The sequence below is a fragment of the Tachysurus fulvidraco genome, chromosome 11 (genome assembly GCF_022655615.1).
Source record: "Tachysurus fulvidraco isolate hzauxx_2018 chromosome 11, HZAU_PFXX_2.0, whole genome shotgun sequence".
NCBI classification, from domain to species: domain Eukaryota; kingdom Metazoa; phylum Chordata; class Actinopteri; order Siluriformes; family Bagridae; genus Tachysurus; species Tachysurus fulvidraco.
The window spans coordinates 3,292,384-3,312,750 of NC_062528.1; the positions used below are offsets into that span (position 1 = coordinate 3,292,384).

Here is a 20,367-nt window from a genome sequence, read left to right on the forward strand (position 1 = left end):
ACACACGTTTCAGGGTAAAGGATAGTTCCCTGGGGTGAAAAAAGTTAATGTAAGCTAACTAAGCATAGCTAAAAATGTAATTACTAAAATAAAAAACAGAACATATTTTTATTAGACACAGTAAATGGTCAACAGGGATTTAGATCCTTTGTTACATTAAAAAAAAAAAGCTAGGCTTACCATTTCAATGAGTCCTGAGATGCGAAGGATAAAGCTGTCCTAGTTAATGTATCATGTATTATAGCTACGGCGCTTCACATTTAAGCCGTGAGATTTATTTATAATATTAAAGCATTCGCTTTTTTCATTTGTGAATGTCTATATCTGGAATAGCGGTTAGCATGCAATGACGGATACATCATTTACAGCTTTAAAAAAAATCACTTACTGCAGCTTTAATGACCTGATCCAAGGTTAGTCCTTCCAGAAATGGCCCAAACCTAATACTTACTTGGTGCAGAAAGAGCTGATTGTTCTACATTTGTTCCACACCGGCACCAGATTCCTCTGTGTACAATTAGCTTAACATCCAGCTGCTAGCTGTACCCACACTGCCGCTGTGTTTTTATATAGAACCTGAGATACCTATCACATGTCTAGAAGGACAATATCTTTGTTTATCTTTCTTTCAAGCCCTTTTCTTCATCACTTCTGACTCTCACAATGGTGGAATGTTTCATTCTGTGTCTTTATTTTCATCAAATATAGCAATAGCGCTGTTCTAACGCAAGGCTCATCTGTGGCTCAATACAGTATAACGGTTAACTTCGCTAACTTCGCTTATGGTCACAAAATGTGTATAACTTCTAAAGCTAATTATTTAAGCATGCATTAAGCAGTGTGAACGTTGTGTGTTGAGCTTCGTTCTCAGATTAGATTAGCAAAACAATTAAACTGTCTTAGCTAGGTATGGTCGCAGTGTTTTTGAAGAAAACTATGGACAAAACTATTTCAAACATTTATAGTTAAATTGTTAAGTTGGGGAGAACGTCAAAAAAACAAAAAAATCCTTTACCACACCTTTAATTAACAAATTTACAGATAACCACCTGAACCAAGGTCAGTTATTATTATTAATTTTCCAAGATGTTTTAACTCAAAGTCCAGATGTGTGTGTGTGTGTGTGTGTGTGTGTGTGTGTGTGTGTGTGTGTGTGTGTGTGTGTGTGTGTGTGTGTGAGGGAGTGTAATAGAGAACACTTATGGTCTATTAGTCCCCACTTTAATGGTACCTGCTGCCTACTGTACGGTGCGGAATGCCTTTCATTTCAGAGACGGAGATACAATCGTTTTAGACATCAAGCTGTGACAGGGAGAGATGGAGAGAGCAGCGGGAGACAGAGAGAGAGAGAGAAAAGGGGGGGAATTGTCATACAGTCTGGCAAAAAAGATCAGTTCTTGGCACACAAAAAGGTGGGAACTACCCATAATGCAATCTGTTCTCTCTCTACACACATTATATATATAGATATATATATAGAAAGATAAATAAATAAATACAGAATATATAAGTATAAACATATTTTCTTCAAATTTGTTCACCATCATTGCATTTCCACTAAAACACTTCAAATTCCAAGCAATTATGAAGCTAAACAATGGGCACAAAGCCTCTGAAAAGTACATCTGTTACCATAGATACAGGCGTGCGCTGGCGCCGAGCCCAGGGTTCCGACCGAGCGACAGCAAGCGCTTGGCGGTTTTGCTGAGAGATTCACCCGTCTTTCGCCCTTCCTTTCCTTCTTTTCTGCCCTTTCTTTACCTTTGTATTTTCAGTGACACTTTCTATTTCTATTAAGGCCACATACAGAACTACGAACCAGCATTCTCAATTTGTTATAAACCTGTTTGTTGTTGTTGTCGTTGTTGTTGTTGTTGTTTATAAAATGTGTTCTTGTGTACCTTATAAGAAAGTTAGAATTTTTAACCAAATGCATCATGATGCTAATTAAAAAAAAAAAGGACTAATTAGTTGTTGATTCAGTAGAAAGAAATGGCCATAAGAGTAAATCCTGCAGAATGATCACATGGTATAGTCCTTAGAAATGATTAGGAAGAGGTCGTACTATGTTCGATTATAAAATCGCTCAGCTTTGATGCCGAGAGCAGTGAAAGGAAAGGCAAAAATGGCAGTGTAAATGCGGCAGTGACACATCTGTCTGTGTGTGTAGTCAAGGGGTTTTAGAGAATAATCCAGGGCTTCGATCGTGCCGTCACACTTTCTGACAATCGTAGACGCCGAGCCTCTCGGGTTGAGGCAAAATGCTTCACTGCTTATTGATTTTTCTCTGAAGCAAATGAGGAAAAAAAGAAGCTCATGGGACACTAAACTACAGGTAATTGGGTTTAGCTCACTATGTTAACATCAACAGAAAAGTTGAACTTTGAACGCTCTGATCAGAAGAAGGAAAAAAAAACAAAAAAAAAACAATTGATAGCATTCCTTCCACCTTGACGCTACTTTGCATCAGTGTATTTAGAGAGAATTGTTTATCTCCTCTTTGGTCAACAACCAGGCATCCTGAATCCCGGTCTTCTAGATACACTTCGAGTTTCTTATCTCAAACTCAAACCTAATATGCTTTCTTCTGTACATCAAGGGCTTCAGCAGCATCTACATGTCCATACCAGGTAAACCATGCAGTACTGTAGATCTTCAGCAATAGTATTGGAAATACTTGCTCTGTAAAATGTTTACCAGTTTTATGTTCCTCCAGGTGAGCTATTTTTCCCAAAAGTACTGGGGAAATGTACCCTGGTTGATCCTGATCAACAACTCCCAAGGTCAGTCAAATACTTGTCAGACAGAGGTGTACATTTGGGTTAAATCAGGGGTTGAAGCTAAGGTATTATCAATTTTCTTTTCAAATCCCTTTGCTCTAAATATCCTATTTAGTCTGAAGGCTGTTCGCCAGTGCCAAGCCTTGTCCCATACTTGTCCTATCACTTACCGTCTTATCAAAGGGTTACCAGGTTTTTTTTTTCCCAAGTAGAGCTACAGTGCTATAGCTATATGATTCGGTGCTATCTAACCTGGATGAAAGTTTTTATCAATAACTCTAGCAAGTATGGTAGTTTAGGGCAGTGAATCTTTACACCTGGTCACTTCATGCGTTTTCTGTGATCAGATAGCTATCCGATGGTAAAAAGACCAGGTCTAAATGCCCTCCAAAACGATTTTGATATAAATCCGATCGCTCAAACCACTTCAGGAGGTGGTTTGTTCAAGCCACATACATCAGCGCTATACTCCTCCCAAACGGAAGTGCGTCACTCGCAGGTGACTCCCGAGTCGTGCATCGCACCAGAAACAAACATGTTTTCCCACCAGTGCTGGCTCGATATCCGATTCGCCGAGACGCATTTATGTGGCCTAATGTAAATGGAACAGTTTTAACAAATCAGATAGCTATCGGATCAGAGAAAACACACGAAGTGACCAGGTGTAAAAAGGCCCTAAGGTAGGAAGTCAACATCAAGATTTCCAGGAACATTGAAGTTGTAGTTAATTAAGTCTTACTTTTTACTCCATAGATGTATTTTTTTCCTCCAGCAGACCTACCTTGCTTGAAAGTTATGCTTCTAGGCAAATCTAATCTAGTTGATATTCTTGTTCGATAACTGTAAAGCTCTTTTATGCACTAGTCTGTCAGGTACTGTATGTTACTTATGGGGTTGAATCTAAAATATGAAATAATCTCTAGTATTGATGACCTTTGTCAATGCATCATAAGCATATGAAATAAAAACACTTCACAGGATGGAACCTGGCGAACCTTCGGGAAAACGACAAGAGCGCTGATCACGGTCTCTATCCCTGTCCAAACCTAACACTCTTGATATTACTACAGTACTCAGTGATGTATGAGGCTATTAAAATGTCAGATGAAGTGTGCGAGGTTAGCACTGAATCTCCGCAGGAGGGCAGATCTTTACGAGAAGAATCGTTGACCACCGCTTGAGAAGATCGGACAGCCAAAGTTAATTATGCCCCCCAGTAGAATTACCCAAAGGCATTTATATCTGTCAACCATTATTTCAGATGAACCCTATTGTTAGTATACTTGCTGTGGCTTGACAGAAGACCACACATTAGTGTTTAATGTGGAGAAAGGTTAATGGATGCATGTTCAGGGGAGATTAGCTGCATGGAATGGCATCATATGGATATACAAGGTTCGCATCCAGATTCGTGAAGCTGGCACCGTTTGCAAGTGGTCCCTTAGCTAATGTTAAAATGTTCTTCTCAAACCCTTCTAACAAGCTATCTTTGTGACCTATTCCTACTCCATCCTCCTACTTCTGAGCTTTATAGTACCTTTATATGAAAAATACAGCCCTTACAACCTTTTGTTCCCTCAGGTGAACTTGTTACAACCTATTACCAATCTTCTGACAATTTTCTGGCAGTCTTCTTTATAAAAGTCAACCTACATTTTCAAGGCTGTTCCCCAACATTCTGTACACATTTGCTAGAAAATTAGCATCTACTGTATACTCTTCACATTGAGCTACTGTACACAGCTCCTTGATTTTTTTCTGTTCTTGGTCTACCCACATCAGCGAGGTTCTCCTGAGACATATCCCAGATTAATCTACAAAAAACATTAATCATTAATTGACTGACCTGGTAATAGTACTCATGTGTAATTAATTGAAAGGTAAATGAGCTTTGCATGCATATTTAGTGCAAGGGTGATATTCAAAGAAAGCAGGTGTGTGTGTGTGTGTGTGTGTGTGTGTGTGTGTGTGTGTGTGTGTGTGTGTGTGTGTGTGTGTGTGTGTGTAGAAGTATTTTGGTATTGTTGAAGTGGAAGCAAAGGAACAAAGCGAATGGCTGGCGTCAAAACGGTTTGCTTTTATGGTGCATGAAGGGATACGTCGACAGTACAACGCTGCCTTCATTTGTTATCGGAATTATCCTATTCCCTACTTCCTTAAGCCATAATTATGAGTAAGTCATGTTCACATCACTTTCTTGTTGGTAACAAGATTGGAACACGGACCACACCGGGTTCATTCGTATGTACAGTGATCCCTCTTTTATCGCGGTTAATGGGGACCGGAACCCCTCGCGATAGGTGAAAATCCGCGAAGTAGGATTGGCCCTAAGTTTGACCTTTTCACTGATGGTCATCATCTTCCTCTTCGGCTCACTAGAGGAATCTTTCGCAGGGGCACGGCACTTAGGAGGCATTGTAAGGTCTTAACGAAAAGTTAATTTCGAACACAATACGCGAGACACGGTTGACAGCATGAACGAGAGTGGCGAGATACAACAAGGGAAGAAGCTGGGAGAGGATGCGATGATGCGCAGCCAATCAGCTAAGATCTCACGCCGGGAACCAATCATGTGCCTTGTCTGAGTGCCCGTGGGTATGTACAAAGCCTCTGAGAGTTTCTCTCTTTGTCTGGCATCCTAGGAAACCTTTTTTACTTTTATTTTTCGATTAATATTTTTGAAAAATCAGCGATGCACTGAGGCCGCGAAACTTGGACCGCGAAACTCGAACCGCGAAGTGGCGAGGGATTACTGTATTCCTTTTTTGTTATTTTATTTATTTCCTCATGGAAAACTCCCATTTACGACAATTCCAGTAGCACTTGAAGGTAGCATGAAATCTGACACCACCCAGTTTTTTTTCAAAGAACTGTCTTTCATCACAAAATATAAATAACATTATTTATCTGCTTATTATCGTGAAAATTCTGAATGAAGAAGCTGTTGCTGTAGAAACGATAACGCATAAGAATGAGGGCATTGATATAAACTACTCACCACTCAGATCAGACATGCTGTTTTAGTAATCAGCACATTCTGACCAATCAGGATTCAGAACACAGCATTTCCTCTATAATACACACTGTTTGGGAAGGTAATATCTATACCACATGAAAACCTAGCGAACAAAAGCACGTCGCTCTACTTATATATTACCCGTTAGTCCCATTCACCCTTGTTTCCTTCCAGCTTTTTTTTTCGTCCTCCTTTCTATTTTCATTTCTCATCAGGTCTCTCTCGGGGCTTCATGTTGAAATGGACAAAATGTGTTTTGAAAAATATCTACACCATGTGTTGAGGTAACAGGAAGGAAATGTTGTGGCATTCGACGAGTCCTGCGGCGTGAACGGAGCGTGGGTGGAACAGGGTGATTCAAAACTATGTTTTTTTTGTTGTTGTTGTTCAATTTGCATGATGAAAAAAACGTTCACGATTTTTAATCTGAGCTTAACTGTGTTTGAGGAACATGATGTATTGATGTTGTGGAAGAAGTGACAACGAATGCATTGGTGCTATTTAACATTTATATAAGGAGTCTCCAGTGTCAGTGATTTCTAACAATAAAACTGTAATAGACAAAGATTTGATTGCTTGTTTGTTTCATTATAAAAAAAATAAAAAAAAAGAAATGCCATATATAGCTGCAATAATGTAAGCGAAAACAGGATGTTGTTCTGTGGACATCCGATAGCATTAAATGTAACTATAAACTGATAAAAATTCAGATGTTTTTTTCTGTAATTAAAAGAAGTCACTGGAGGAGAGAAGGAGGATGAACTCCGACTTTTGTGTGTGTGTGTGTGTGTGTGTGTGTGTGTGTGTGTGTGTGTGTGTGTGTGTTTGGAACATGACCTTTTCTGAATCTCGTCTACAAATGGATGTTCTGCAGCAGATCTTTTGTTCACGCGGCATGAAAACTATTTTCAGGTTTGTAATTGGGCCCAGAGAAACCCGTCGCCCGCAACCGGTGACAGATCACAGTCTACATGTGAACATATGAACGAGAAAGAGGGGGAGAGAGAGAGAGAGAGAAAGAGAGAGAGAGAGAGAAGGGGGTGCCACCGTTCCATCAGATTGGGTCTGATTTACATTGAAACCCCATTACTGTCTTGCGCTTCATCGATTCGATGCGGATCTCATTGTCATGATGAGTTATTATCCACAATAATACACAACACGCTGTTTTAATGGATTAGCCCGTGAATTAGCAGCTAGCGTAGATCGACGGTTCAGTGTTCAATAACCGAGCATGCAGCACTCAAAGAGATTCTTTAGTTTTTTGTTTTTTTTGCAGTTAATCTGAATACATTGAATCAGAGGCTAAGGGTAATAATCCAGTAATGGTTGAAAAATATGTGGTATGTCTTGTATTATCTATCCATCCATCCATAAAATGTAACTTCCATCCATCCATTCATCTATCAAACTTAACTTCCATCCATCCATCCATCCATCCAACTTAACATCCATCCATCAAACTGAACTTCCATCCATCCATCCAACTTAACCTCCATCCATCCATTCATCCATCAAACTTAACTTCCATCCATCCATCCATCCTTCCATCCATCCAGTGTAACTTGTATGACTGTGAGCCTTGACCGATCTACAGTAGAGTGGAAACTTTGACTCGTGTATTAATGAATCATTAGCTGCATCCGCTATATCCCTGTAAGATAGGGTTGGGAACCGAGAACCGGTTCTTATTTTTTAACAGGAACCGGAACCGCGCCGAATTTTTAAGTTTCCTTTCCAAACGCGATTCCGATGTGATGACGGGCAAAGCGCTGGGAGCGGTCACTTAAAATAGCCACGTCTTACCTCATGAATATTAATTGTTTACACTGTTTACAGTCACGCAACCAAATTAAGGCAGTTTACCACAGAAATCAGTCACTCGCGCTGCTGTGCTGAGGTACGCTTTGTGTTAAACATGTCTAAAAAAAATCGAAAGTGTGGATTCATTTCCAAAGCTACAACAATGAAGCAAATCTACTCCGTCTGAGAGGGTTTTCTCCACAGCTGGAGATACAATAAGCCAGGAAAGGTCTCGTCTTCTCCCAGAGAAAGCGGACACGTTCATTTTTCTTCAGAAAAATTGCTAACTGTTTGCTAAGTTGTAATTCTGGATGTTAAATTTTATGTTGGATTTATTTAAATTTAAACTGATATGAATTGATATGCTCTGTTTAAAATATTTAAAGAGTGATTAATAAACACAAATGGAATTGTTTAAGTATTGTGCATTATTTTTCTCATTTCTTTTATTATGGAATCGGAATCAGAACCGGGACTCGTAAGGCAGAACTGGAACCAGAATTGGACCCGGGAAATTTCTTTTGATACCCGACCCTACTGTAAGAGGTCTACCAGTGATATGTCGGCCATCTTGAAATATTTATTCATCCAGGTCAGTGTCTGGTAGCCCCGCCCCTCTTTCTCTAGTGCATAAAGTGTCCAACATTTTCCATGTGTAAACACTATTCATTCACTATTCACTATTGATAGCATAGTGCACAAGTACGCAATTTTGGACAGAGCTTATTATTTATTTCTCTATAACTTATTAAGTTATACTCCTTAATTAGAACATTCATATCACTTTAATACAACAGCACTAATTCATGTGATACTGTAGATTCATGTCGAGAGACTATATATTTTAGCAATATTGATTCATTGCTAGTTAGCGCTAAGATTCCAGACATTTTTCTTTATTCTCTCTCATGAATGTGAAGTAAAACCCTGTGACTCAGCGTCAGAGCCCCGTTGTGTTCCAGCTCCTCATCTCGGGAACAGGGCTTTCCTTTGTTTCGCTGGAAGATGGACGTGCATGCTGGCATGCTAATGAGATTCAACAAAGCGACCCAGGACGGCCGTCGCCAAGGCGACCGTCCCCGCACCAGGACGCGTATGATGCATTCAGGACACATTTGTTATTAGCCCATGGGGTTTTAGTTTTTTTTTTTCCTTCACATCTATCAAAACCACAACAAAGCATCCAGGGGAAAAAAACAATACTAACACATGCTAACATATAACACCAAGACGACTTCACAACTCACACACACATTATTAATGCCGTTGAAGTGACAACAAACAATAACAAAAACAGCATTAATAAAGAAGAATCAAAATACTAATAATAAAGTAATAAAAACGAGATCAACTAAGCAGTTCACCGTTATATTAAATATTGATGATTAATATTTAAATGTAATTTCTCTTTTTAGCTTTTTAACCAGTTTAGCTATTTCTAAATTGGTTTCGAAATTTTGTGTTTAATCTGTTTTGTCTTTTATATTCTAAATTCCTCGAAATATTCTATACTCTGTTCTGAATCATTGATCTACAGAATCATATAAATACCCGATATACAGGTTATTCATTTGTAATGATTTATTTGAATGTTTCTTTATTTCTTTTTTTACTTCTTGATTTTGTATTTAGATTTTATTTCTGTTATTTTTTATTCGACAGGGTAACTTTTATTTTTTTAATATTGTGTATATTTTGTATAAGCGTATTTTCTTGTTTTCGATACTTTTTAATTATTATTTTGAATTCTAGCTTGTTTTATATTTATTATTAATTGGAATATTTTTACTTTTCATTTTTGTTTCTTTTTTTCTGACTTGTTTAGTCTGGCTTCTGGTTGTTGTTTTTTTTTTATATAACAAGTTTCTTTGAGTGGAAGCTTATTTACCTCCAGCTTTTGTTTAGTGTGGCTAGTTTTTTGTTTAGTTTGGGTAAATCTTTATCTTGAAACTGTTCTTAAGTAAGGATTTTACTTTTAAGTTTTGTTTGAGGTTTTGTGATTTGTTCAGTGTAAGTCATTTTTAACTCCCCTTTTTTGCTTTTAGCGTTTATTTAGCGGTGTCATTTTTAGCCAAGGCAGTTTCATTTAAGATGGATATTTTTTTTTCCTTTTAGCTTTTGTTTAATAAGGGATTTTTTTCCCTTTCTTCTTGTAGCACTGTGTGAGAATCCATTAGTAAATTCTGAGATTCTCAGCATGCTGTTTTTACGACTGAGCGATTCTGGGAATGGTCTTTAACAGCGATCAGTTCTTTGTTTAAGACTTTCTCTCAGTGAGCTCCCGGGAGACGTGAGTGAGACACGTGAGATTAAAGTGTACTTTATTATTTTTAACCTTCTCTTTGTTTTGTAAAAGTTCACCGCAGGATTGTTTGGGTTTCTCAGTCCAGAACCGGAGAGAGCTCTTCTATCTTATTTAATGATTTCACAGAGAAGTCGCTCAGGACTACGGTACGTGTGAAGGTGTTGGAGTTGGCGTACGGTGGGGAGACGATTAAACGAGGCACGGATGAAGAGCTGAAAGAAAGTCGGGCGCACCTGACTGGAGGAGAAGAAAAAAAAAAAACCTTCGCTTGTGTGATTGCTGCAACTTGAGAGCAATTCTAATTAATGCAGCTTTAAATAAGACATCAAGACTTCAAGAATGAATTACACAGCAGCATGCTGATGAGACATGAGAGAGAGAGAGAGAGAGAGAGAGAGAGAGAGAGAGAGAGAGAGAGAGAGAGAGAGAGAGAGAGAGAGAGAGTTTATGGCTTGTTATTTCAATGCTACGAGAGTTTACACAACACGATATCCAGTAAATCATCAGCATTCAACAAAAGCACCCCTTTGTAAAGAAACCTTGTGTTAGAACATGAATTAATTCACTGAATGATTGATTAATAAGATGATATTTACTTGCCATGTGTCGTGTTTATTGTAGAACTTTCTATCAATCATTGCTAATGCACACAATCTCTTTCTCTCTCTCTCTCTCTCTCTCTCTCTCACACACACACACACACACACACACACAAAGACACAAATAGACAGACACAAAGAGACACAATCAAATGACCAAACACACATACATACAAAAGGCACACAGACAGACAAACACACACACAATTCACACATAAAACTTAAAATGCACACTATTAATTCAATACTGATTAATGCATGCATCAGAGGCAGTGTTAATTACTTATATGCTTAAATGGACACACACACACACACACACACACACACACACACACAGACACACCTTCAGCTGCCCTTTCAGTGGAGGATAACAGACTAACAGGACTGAATGTAGCACATGGCTGAACGACAGAGCATAATACACTCTGTGTGTGTGTGTGTGTGTGTGTAGGTGTAGTTCTGTGTTTCAATATGCCTGAGCAAGAGAGCAATAGACAGAGATAATAGGGCAATTTGCAGTGTACAGATGGGGTCTGTGGCCTTATACGCATTCTATCCTACATTATTCTGCAGTGCACGCACACAAACACACAAGCTGTGTGACACTCCAAGAGACACTGCAGGTAAAATGATGTGATCACTGGTCTCTCACACCGTGAGCCCAGGCACCTCATCTCCTTTTATGGATGTTTGAGGGTGCCAATATTTTTTGTAAAGACAGCAACTGAGTGAAGTGATGATTATTATCTGATAACAGCACGTCCCTGTCTTTTATTACTCTTACACTGTAGCACAGCGACTTGTCAGTGATTCCACATTTTACTCGTTGTAGAATGTCCTACTTTTATCCGTTTATAGTTACATTTAATCTGGTTCTTACAGCAGCTATAAACATTCTCTCTCTCTCTCTCTCTCTCTCTCTCTCTCTCTCTCTCTGTCTCACACTCTCTGTCTCTCTCTCTCTGTGTCTGTTTATCTCTGTCTCACCCTCTCTTGTCTCTCTCTCTTTCTGTCTGTCTATCTCTGTCTCACCCTCTCTTGTCTCTCTCTCTTTCTGTCTATCTCTGTCTCACCCTCTCTGTCTCTCTCTCTCTGTGTCTGTCTATCTCTGTCTCACCCTCTCTCTGTGTCTGTCTCTCTCTCTCTCTCTGTCTGTCTATCTCTGTCTCTCTCTCTCTGTCTGTCTATCTCTGTCTCACTCTCTCTCTCTCTCTCTCTCTCTCTCTCTCTCTCTGTCTGTTTATCTCTGTCTCACCCTCTCTGTCTCTCTCTCTGTGTCTGTCCATCTCTGTCTCACCCTCTCTTGTCTCTCTCTCTTTCTGTCTCACCCTCTCTGTCGCCCTTTTTCTCTGTGTATGTCTATATCTGTCTAACCTTCCTTGTCTCTGTCTCCTTCTTTCTCTCTTTGTCTGTCTATCTGTCCGTCTCCCTCTTTCTCTGTGTCTGTCTATCTGTCTCACCCTCTTTGTCGTTCTGTCTTCCTTTTTCTATCAATCTGTGTGTCTGTATCTCTCTCTGTCTCTGTCTGTCTATCTCTGTCTCACCCTCTCTGTCATCCTCTTTGTCTTTGTCTGTCTGTCTTTATCACTCACTATCACACCCTCTCTGTCTCCATCTTTCTCTGTCTCTGTCTGTCCATGTCTCTCTCTGTGTGTCTCACTCACTCTCTGTCGGTCTGTCTGTCTATGTATGCCTGTCTCTCACTCTGTCTGTCTGTCTGTCTGTTTCTCTCTGTCAGTCTATCTCTCACTGTCTCCCTCTTTCTATCTCTCTCTCTCTTTAGTAGTGAACAGATTTGAGACGTTTCCTGGAGGACAGATGCTCTTCTCGTAGCTGGTGAAGTACATATGGCTGCCTGATGGAGTACAATAACTCACACGTCCTTCTGCAAAATTTGTCTGTTTCCTGTGTGACGAATCCTCTCATCGAAACACACACACACACACACACACACACACACACACACACACACACACACACACACACACGCACACGCACACGCACACGCACACACACACGCACACACACACACACACACGCACACACACACACACACAACTCATATTCACTCATATGATGTTTCTGATTGTTTCCATCTTACACTTCATTGTTCATTGGTAAAAATAAAGGAAATGGATATTTGTGGTATTTTTATGTGACACTAAAAAAATAACAGAAATAAAATATACTGGAACAAAAAAATGGGACTAGAAGTAAAAGATATAAAACAGATAAAGAACAAAAAAGATTAATAAATATTTCGTATTAAACTAATAAAATTATTTTAAAAACATGTATTTTGTTTCCAATATCAAAAATGAATACAAGTTAATATTAGGTCAAATAAAAATTATATATGTCTAGAATGTATTATTATTATTATTATTATTATTATTATTCAGATAATAGACAGAATATTTATTTATTTATTTATTTTATACATTTATTTAAATTTTTTTTTTGGGGGGGGTGCTTTGAGTGTGTGTGTGTGATGGGTGGGGTGGGGGGGTCCAATTATAACCACACCCTCAACCTTGGACCTTTTGTAAAGGCTTGTTTGAGAAAACTGTGAAAACATTTTGAATAAGATGAAAGTCTTTGCCCGGCGTTTACACAGAAAAATGGATTTTCAGTCAATGAAACAAGGAAGGAATGAAAGAATAGAGAGAGAGCGAGAGAGAGAGAGAGAGAGAGAGAGAGAGAGAGAGAGAGAGAGAGAGAGAGAGAGAGAGAGATTTGTTCAGCTCTCCTTCTTTAGATCGTTCCTGAGCTGTGAGCGATGAAGAAAACGACATTAGCAGCAGTGTGAAATTATTACCTGGTGTATTTTTAGAGCACCGCAGTCGAACTGCTTTATGTAGAAATTGCCTGGTGTGTGTTTGTGTGTGTGTGTGTGTGTGTGTGTGTGTGTGTGTGTGTGTGTGTGTGTGTGTGTGAGACATCCTTTTGTGGCATTGAACAGGTTATATAACCTTCATACACCTTACAGTACATAAGTGTTCATAACTTTAATGCGACCTCTAAATATCCGTTTCTCTACTTAGAGTTACATTAAAAGTGGGCGTGGTCTAAAGAGTTGCAACACCTCCATTAACCAATCACAAGCTCAAACTTCAACATCCTGACCAGAAGTGTCCTGATCCCATACTGAGTGAACTTCTGGGTTTTTTCACAGTAACGCATCATTGAGAAAGTCACGACCTTAGCCGCTGACACCATTAGCCGCTAATAACGAAGCGAGGTTTGAATCTCCTGCATCATTTATACATCTGCTTGTCTCCCATAAAATTTCACAAGATGCCTTTATTGTCCATTTCCTCCCTCCTTCCCCTTCTCGTCCTTCCTCTTCCTTTCGTTCCCGCTCGTGCCCTTTAGGAGCGTTCCTAACGGCCATTTAATTTTTGGGATGTGGTTATTTTTAGCTAAAGATAATCGAGGTGGAAACTCCCATCTGTCCCGTGTACAGGCCAGCTGCTCTGCTTTTCTTTTTAGGCAGGATAGAAAAAAAAACATGAAAAAAAAAGCACTTTAGCATGATGGCATGAGGGGCGCATGGCACTAAACACTAGCTCAGAGCAGAGCAGATGTTTAGAGCTTTAGGTGTTTAAGATGTGAGGCCATGTTGGTACGCCATTAAAGCCATCAATCGGATTCGGGGAGGTTTCTGTCCTTCCTCGTGATTTCTATCCCTAACCACGTCTTAGATACAATTTAGTCGCTGCGGAAGAGCAATGAGCGGTGAAATGAGGACGATGGCTTGTCCCTGATATTTCACCAGTGAGCCACAGAACGAATGAAGGGAATTTAAAAAAAAAAAACAATTATGAAGCATCAGTAAACGTTACACACCTAAGCTAAGTCCTTCCTCAAGGATCCACGCAATGCTACGCTAACACACCCACGCACACGTCTCTAATCCATCATCTTCTCGGTCTCTGAGGATCCCATGCATCTTTATTAGAAGCTTCAAAATTTGATTCCTGTCCAGTCGCGGAGTTTACAGTAGAATTCCTCCGCCCGTGTCCTCACGTCTCACTCCACTCACGTCCTCGTCAGGTCGTCCTTCCTTTGATCTTCCTGTCCCGCGCCTGTCCATTAATGGCAGCGGATGCAAAATTAATGGCACCGGTCCAGAGTGAGAGTGACAGCTGAAGAGGAATGACACTGAGCTCAGAATATAATATCAGTTAAGATCCAGATCAGGAGTTAGCTATGAGAAGCTAACGAAAAGAAAGCTCCAGTTTCCAAATCAGGAAATTTCTTGCGTCAAATTAAAATCTGAACAGATATGTGAGAAACACCAGAGAAAGTGTATTCACAGATTTATTATTTATTTTTGTTTTTGTAAAATTTTGTAAAAAAAAAACCAAAAAAACAAAAAAAAAAACTGTCCTGTTTTAGTACTTTTTCCAGAATATTTATTCACTTTTCCAGATTCTTCCTAATCCTGGTCGCACATCTGTACGAAACCCAGAAAAAATCTTGTAAGATTATGTGAAGTGAAGTGAAAGTGACGTGACATACGGCTAAGTACGGTGACCCATACTCAGAATTCGTTCTCTGCATTTGACCCATCCAAAGTGCACACACACAGCAGTGAACACACACGCACCAAGCTGCCACTGCTGGTCCCCTGAGCAAGGCCCTTAACCCTTAGTTGCTCAGTTGTAAGTCACTCTGGATAAGGGTGTCTTCTAAATCCCGTAAATATATTATTTGTGTGATATGGTACTTTCTTGCCTTTTGCTTACATCATAAATCAGCGATAACTAGAATTTCATTCATTTACTCATTTTCTACCGCTTATCCGAACTACCTCGGGTCACGGGGAGCCTGTGCCTATCTCAGGCGTCATCGGGCATTGAGGCAAGATACACCCTGGACGGAGTGCCAACGGTCACACACACACACACACACACACACTCTCATTCACTCACACACTCACACACTACGGACAATTTTCCAGAGATGCCAATCAACCTACCATGCATGTCTTTGGACCGGGGGAGAAAACCGGAGTACCCGGAGGAAACCCCCGAGGCACGGGGAGAACATGCAAACTCCACACACACACAAGGCGGAGGCAGGAATCGAACCTCGACCCTGGAGGTGTGAGGCGAACGTGCTAACCGCTAAGCCACCCTTAACTGGAATTTGTTTTTCACAAAAAATAAACACAACTTTTTGTCAAAGTGAGTTTAAAGCAGTAAAAGTCTTTTTTTCTGTTCATAAGCATGTTTTGTTTCAGAAGAATCATCACTGCCGTATTCGGAGTCGTGTCCACCAAGTTTTTCCGTAGCTGTAGCGTTCGCAATCTGATCTGAATAAGATTTACTTTTCACAGGATTACACAACTTTGTCATCAGACATCTTTAGTCAAAAAAATCAAAGAATTATTTAATGATGTATGATGTATACAGACATCATTATGTTTCATGCTACACACTGGCATGTTTTCAACCCAGTCTGATTCATCCCTACAGAATGTTGCGATTTTGCGAAGCAATTATTTTTAAATTTTTCGTGGATTTTCCGCAGATTTGCTCGATCTCATGACATTACAAGACAATGCCGTCGTTCATTCACGTGTGCGGAACATGAGTACAGCTCTCTTAAAAAGTAATTACATTTGTGCTTTCATTGCTACGAGTTTGAAAGTATTCTGTGCTTGTAACTTTGCCAATTTTAGTAAATAAATAAATAAATAAATAAATAAATAAATAAATAAATAAATGAATGAATGAATGAATGAATGAATGAATGAATGAATAAATTAAATTAAATTAAATTAAATAAAAGACTTCAAATCTTGTGACTCTGATAAAATAAGTAAAAATGTTATGTATATAAACAAGCAATCCTTCAGGGTGGAGGAAACTAAAACTTAGTGTCCCAGAACTGTCTCAAAGATTGCTAGCATGCTAAGCTACTTACCCTTCAACAGCAACCAGATGTTTTACCGTGACACTCTCTCAAATGTTGATTTTTTTATTTATTTATTTTTTGTATCAGGAAGATGCTAGATGCTAAAAAAAAAATAAAAAATAGACCGAATCCTAGACAGAGCCTAATGATTCCTCATGCTACTTCATTCATGTGAAATAAATGGGAGGAATTTTTGGTGCTCATCAACTACATTTAAGTCCTGAATGTAGTGGTGTTAGCATGCTAATCAGAAACAGGTTTTCTGATGTTGAATTTTACTTCACAGATTCATTGCTTAGGTCTTTACAGTTATGTAACTTGACCTCAAACGTACAGTATGCTAACGTCACGTGCATCATACCACATATCTCATGTAGCTTTGGGATTGGAAATTTTGAGGTATTGACCACGTTAGATTAATTAGTATAGAAGCGCAACGTAGCAGGTCACAGACCAGAGAGAAATCAATCAACCAGAAAACAGGACAGTCAACTAAACCTCAGGCATTCTGGTCATGTTCCAGCTTTGATTTTTGTAGCTTTTCTTCATCTTCCATGCATCGATTCTGGAAAGAAACTCTCAAAAAAAAAATGCTAAGATGACCAATTTCTCCAGTTTATATATACATATATAGATCTGAAGAACGACGCAGAGCTACAAGACATCGGGAATCTAAAGCTCGGCCCACGCCATGATTTGGTCGTCTGAGACAAATTTTGAAAAGTCTTTGATCACTGGTTTGATCGAACACGTCCCAACTATTGTTTCACAGTGATATATACTTTAATCATGAAGAACAGATTATTCTACAAAATCACGAAAAGTGCTCTCAACTTCCGCTCGACTGATAATCGGTCAAAAACATAAAACGACATTGAAGGCATCTGACTCCTTCTCCTTCACAATCGGACAAATTTGAAAGTGACATGACATACAGCTAAGTATGGTGACCCATACTCAGAATTCGTTCTCTGCTTTTAACCCATCCAAAGTGAACACTAGAGGTCTTCACGGGTCCACTTAGATCCGAAAACCTGAGATCCGACCCAAGCGGCTTCGGATCTAAAAGTTTCACTTTTAGGGTATAATAATAGTGGCATCGGGTCTCAGGTAATTTAAAATGAATGTGTTTTTACAGAACGGAACCGAGAAGACCTGAACTACTGTATCTCACGTGTGTGTGTCGACTCGAGTCCTTTTCCAACCTCTCCTCTGTTTGCCAAGACCGCTTGCGACATGTGGCTGGCGACGTGCGGCTGGCGGTAAGCTAACTTTTGTTGAAACAGACCTGTCAATCAATTTTGAATCCACTCTGTAGCGGTTACTTTAGTGTAGAGTTATGCAACATTCGGGTCCAGTCGGGTTAAAAAAAAATTGCCGTCGGGTCGGACTCGGGTCTAATTTTTTTGGGTTTGTCTCGGGTCGGGTCTTTCTTAAAAAAAAAAAAAGTATGCACGTAAAAAGTGATTTGGGTCACTTTGGGTCGGGTACATTTCTTTAGAACCGAGAAGACCTCTTGTGCGCACACACACAGCAGTGAACACACACACACAGCAGTGAACACACACACACAGCACTGAACACACACAGCAGTGAACACACACAGCAGTGAACACACACACACAGCAGTGAACACACACACACAGCACTGAACACACACAGCAGTGAACACACACAGCAGTGAACACACACAGCAGTGAACACACACACACAGCAGTGAACACACACACACAGCAGTGAACACACACCAGAAGCAGTGAACACACACCAGAAGCAGTGAACACACACCAGAAGCAGTGGGCAGCCATTTATGCTGCTGCAATTGGGGAGCAGTTGGGGGGTGGGGGGTGGTCACGGTGCCTTGCTCAGGGGCACCTCAGTCGTGACCAGCCCAAAACTCGAACCCACAACCTTAGGGTTAGGAGTCAAACTCTCTAACCTTTAGGCCACGACCCCCCCCCCCCAAATAAACTCTATTGGAGTGCCACAAAGCCTAAAGTTAGATTATAAAACTTTTAACAATTAAAAAGTATTATAAGGTCATGGGTCACGTGACATGAGCTAGAACTTTCTTTCAGTCTCTTGCATCCTGTGTTAAATCATAGGTCTGTCCGTATGTGAAGTCGTTGCATGTTTCTCTGCAACACTGCAACACTGCAACACACCTTCAACAATCTGCCAATCCTGATTCACAAAATAAAGCGTTAAAGCACGCGCCTGTGCTACAAAACTTACAAGCGCGAGCTCGTCACGTGGTTAACTGAGCTCCTCTTAATCGTCTGGAGGATTACAGGACTACAAGCACGCGCTGTCTGGCTCTTCCCGTTCTGTAGACTCCACAACATAGACATAACACTAAAAGCCGGGGAAATATAACCTTCACACGTGGCCTCGTGCAACTTTCAGATCTGATTGCATTCCTGTCTGCAACTCCTTGCAACCCCTGTTCTTTGCACCTGAAATCTCTCTCTCTCTCTCTCTCTCTCTCTCTCTCTCTCTCTCTCTCTCTCTCTCTCTCTCTCTCTCTCTCATACACACACACACAGTCCTCAATCTAAAAGCAGACTCCCTCTCAGCGTGCATGCATGAACTTGGAATGAAACAGAATCCCAGAATTCCTTACCTTCCATGCACAAGAGCGCCAGCCATGCAATCCATAAATTGTGAGTGCTCAGCATCGTTCCAGGATTTTAAATCTTTCTGGGTTTATTTAGAATTGGATTTGATTGATTTTTGCAAATCAGTGCGTCCAGAGTTTCTCTGTTGGAAACGACTCCCAATGCATGAATCAAGTCTTTGTCCTATAACACTAGATTTTCATTCTAGTAACACAAATCAAAATGTGAAACCGCTGCATTTCTGTGCCACTTATCTCCACGCGCTCCTCTTTCTTTGCATCCCGTCTTTAACGGATTACAGACATTCTCCTCCTTTTGTCCGCAGTTTCTTTTATTTTTGCTCCGTTTGCTCCGCGCATGTCCGCGCCGCAGGATAAACAATGTATTATTTATAATAATAATGATGATGATGATGATGATGATTATTATTACTACTACTACTACTACTGTTGTTTATAGCACCGCGAGGAACCGAAGGAAACACCACGCGCGAGCCCCGGGTGAGAGCGCGAGACAGTGCATGGCCGTGCGTCCTGACCGCGCGCGCTCCGGGTCCGATATGCTGAGACGCGCGCGGCGTCCCGGAGACGGACCTTCTTTTTTTTCTCTCTCTCCTGCCGCTGTTGCCGCGGAGACGCCGGTGACGCCATCGGGAGGAAGGGTTGGGTACGAGGGAGGAGCAGAAATGACGCCACCTTGTGGCAAAGGAAAGAAGAACTTTGTGAGTGAGAGAGTGAGAGTGAGAGAGAGAGAGAGAGAGAGAGAGAGAGAGAGAGAGAGAGAGAGAGAGAGAGAGAGGTGATAAAGTGTGCTACTTCTTACAACGCTAGAAGTGCATTGTGGGTATTCTGCTGTTCTGTACCTGCTTTAGTACTACATTAGGTACACTGCAGTGTATTGTGGGATTTTATCATTGACACAAAAGGGTACATAGTGCACTTGATAAACGTCGTTTTTTCTTCCTTCAACATTAAAAATAAATCAGAAAACTCACACATACAGATAGATAACTACTGTCGCCCTTAGACCGACAGAAAGATAGATAAAACTAGTGGCACCCTTGGACATACAGACAGACAGACAGGACAACTGGCACCCTTAGACAGACATCCAGACAGACAGGCATCCAGACAGAGAAATACTGGCACCCACAGACAGACAGATAACTACTGCCACAGACAGACATCCAGACAGACAGACATCCAGACAGACAACTACTGACACCCCCAGACAGACAGACAGACAGACAGACAGACAGGACAACTGGCACCCTTAGACAGACATCCAGACAGACAGGCATCCAGACAGAGAAATACTGGCA

At 40.4% G+C, this 20,367-nt stretch overlaps 1 protein-coding gene across 1 annotated transcript in view; it reads right to left on the reverse strand.

The window, feature by feature from the left end:
* igsf11 (immunoglobulin superfamily member 11) overlaps window positions 1-19,730 on the reverse strand; it is a 77,589-nt gene extending 57,859 nt beyond the window's left edge. The window contains exon 1 of the mRNA XM_047820203.1: window positions 19,052-19,730. Within this exon, the coding sequence (XP_047676159.1) occupies window positions 19,052-19,106 (55 nt within the window). The 5' untranslated portion in view covers window positions 19,107-19,730. The remainder of the gene's footprint in view (window positions 1-19,051) is intronic.
* Between the last annotated feature and the right edge of the window lie 637 nt (window positions 19,731-20,367).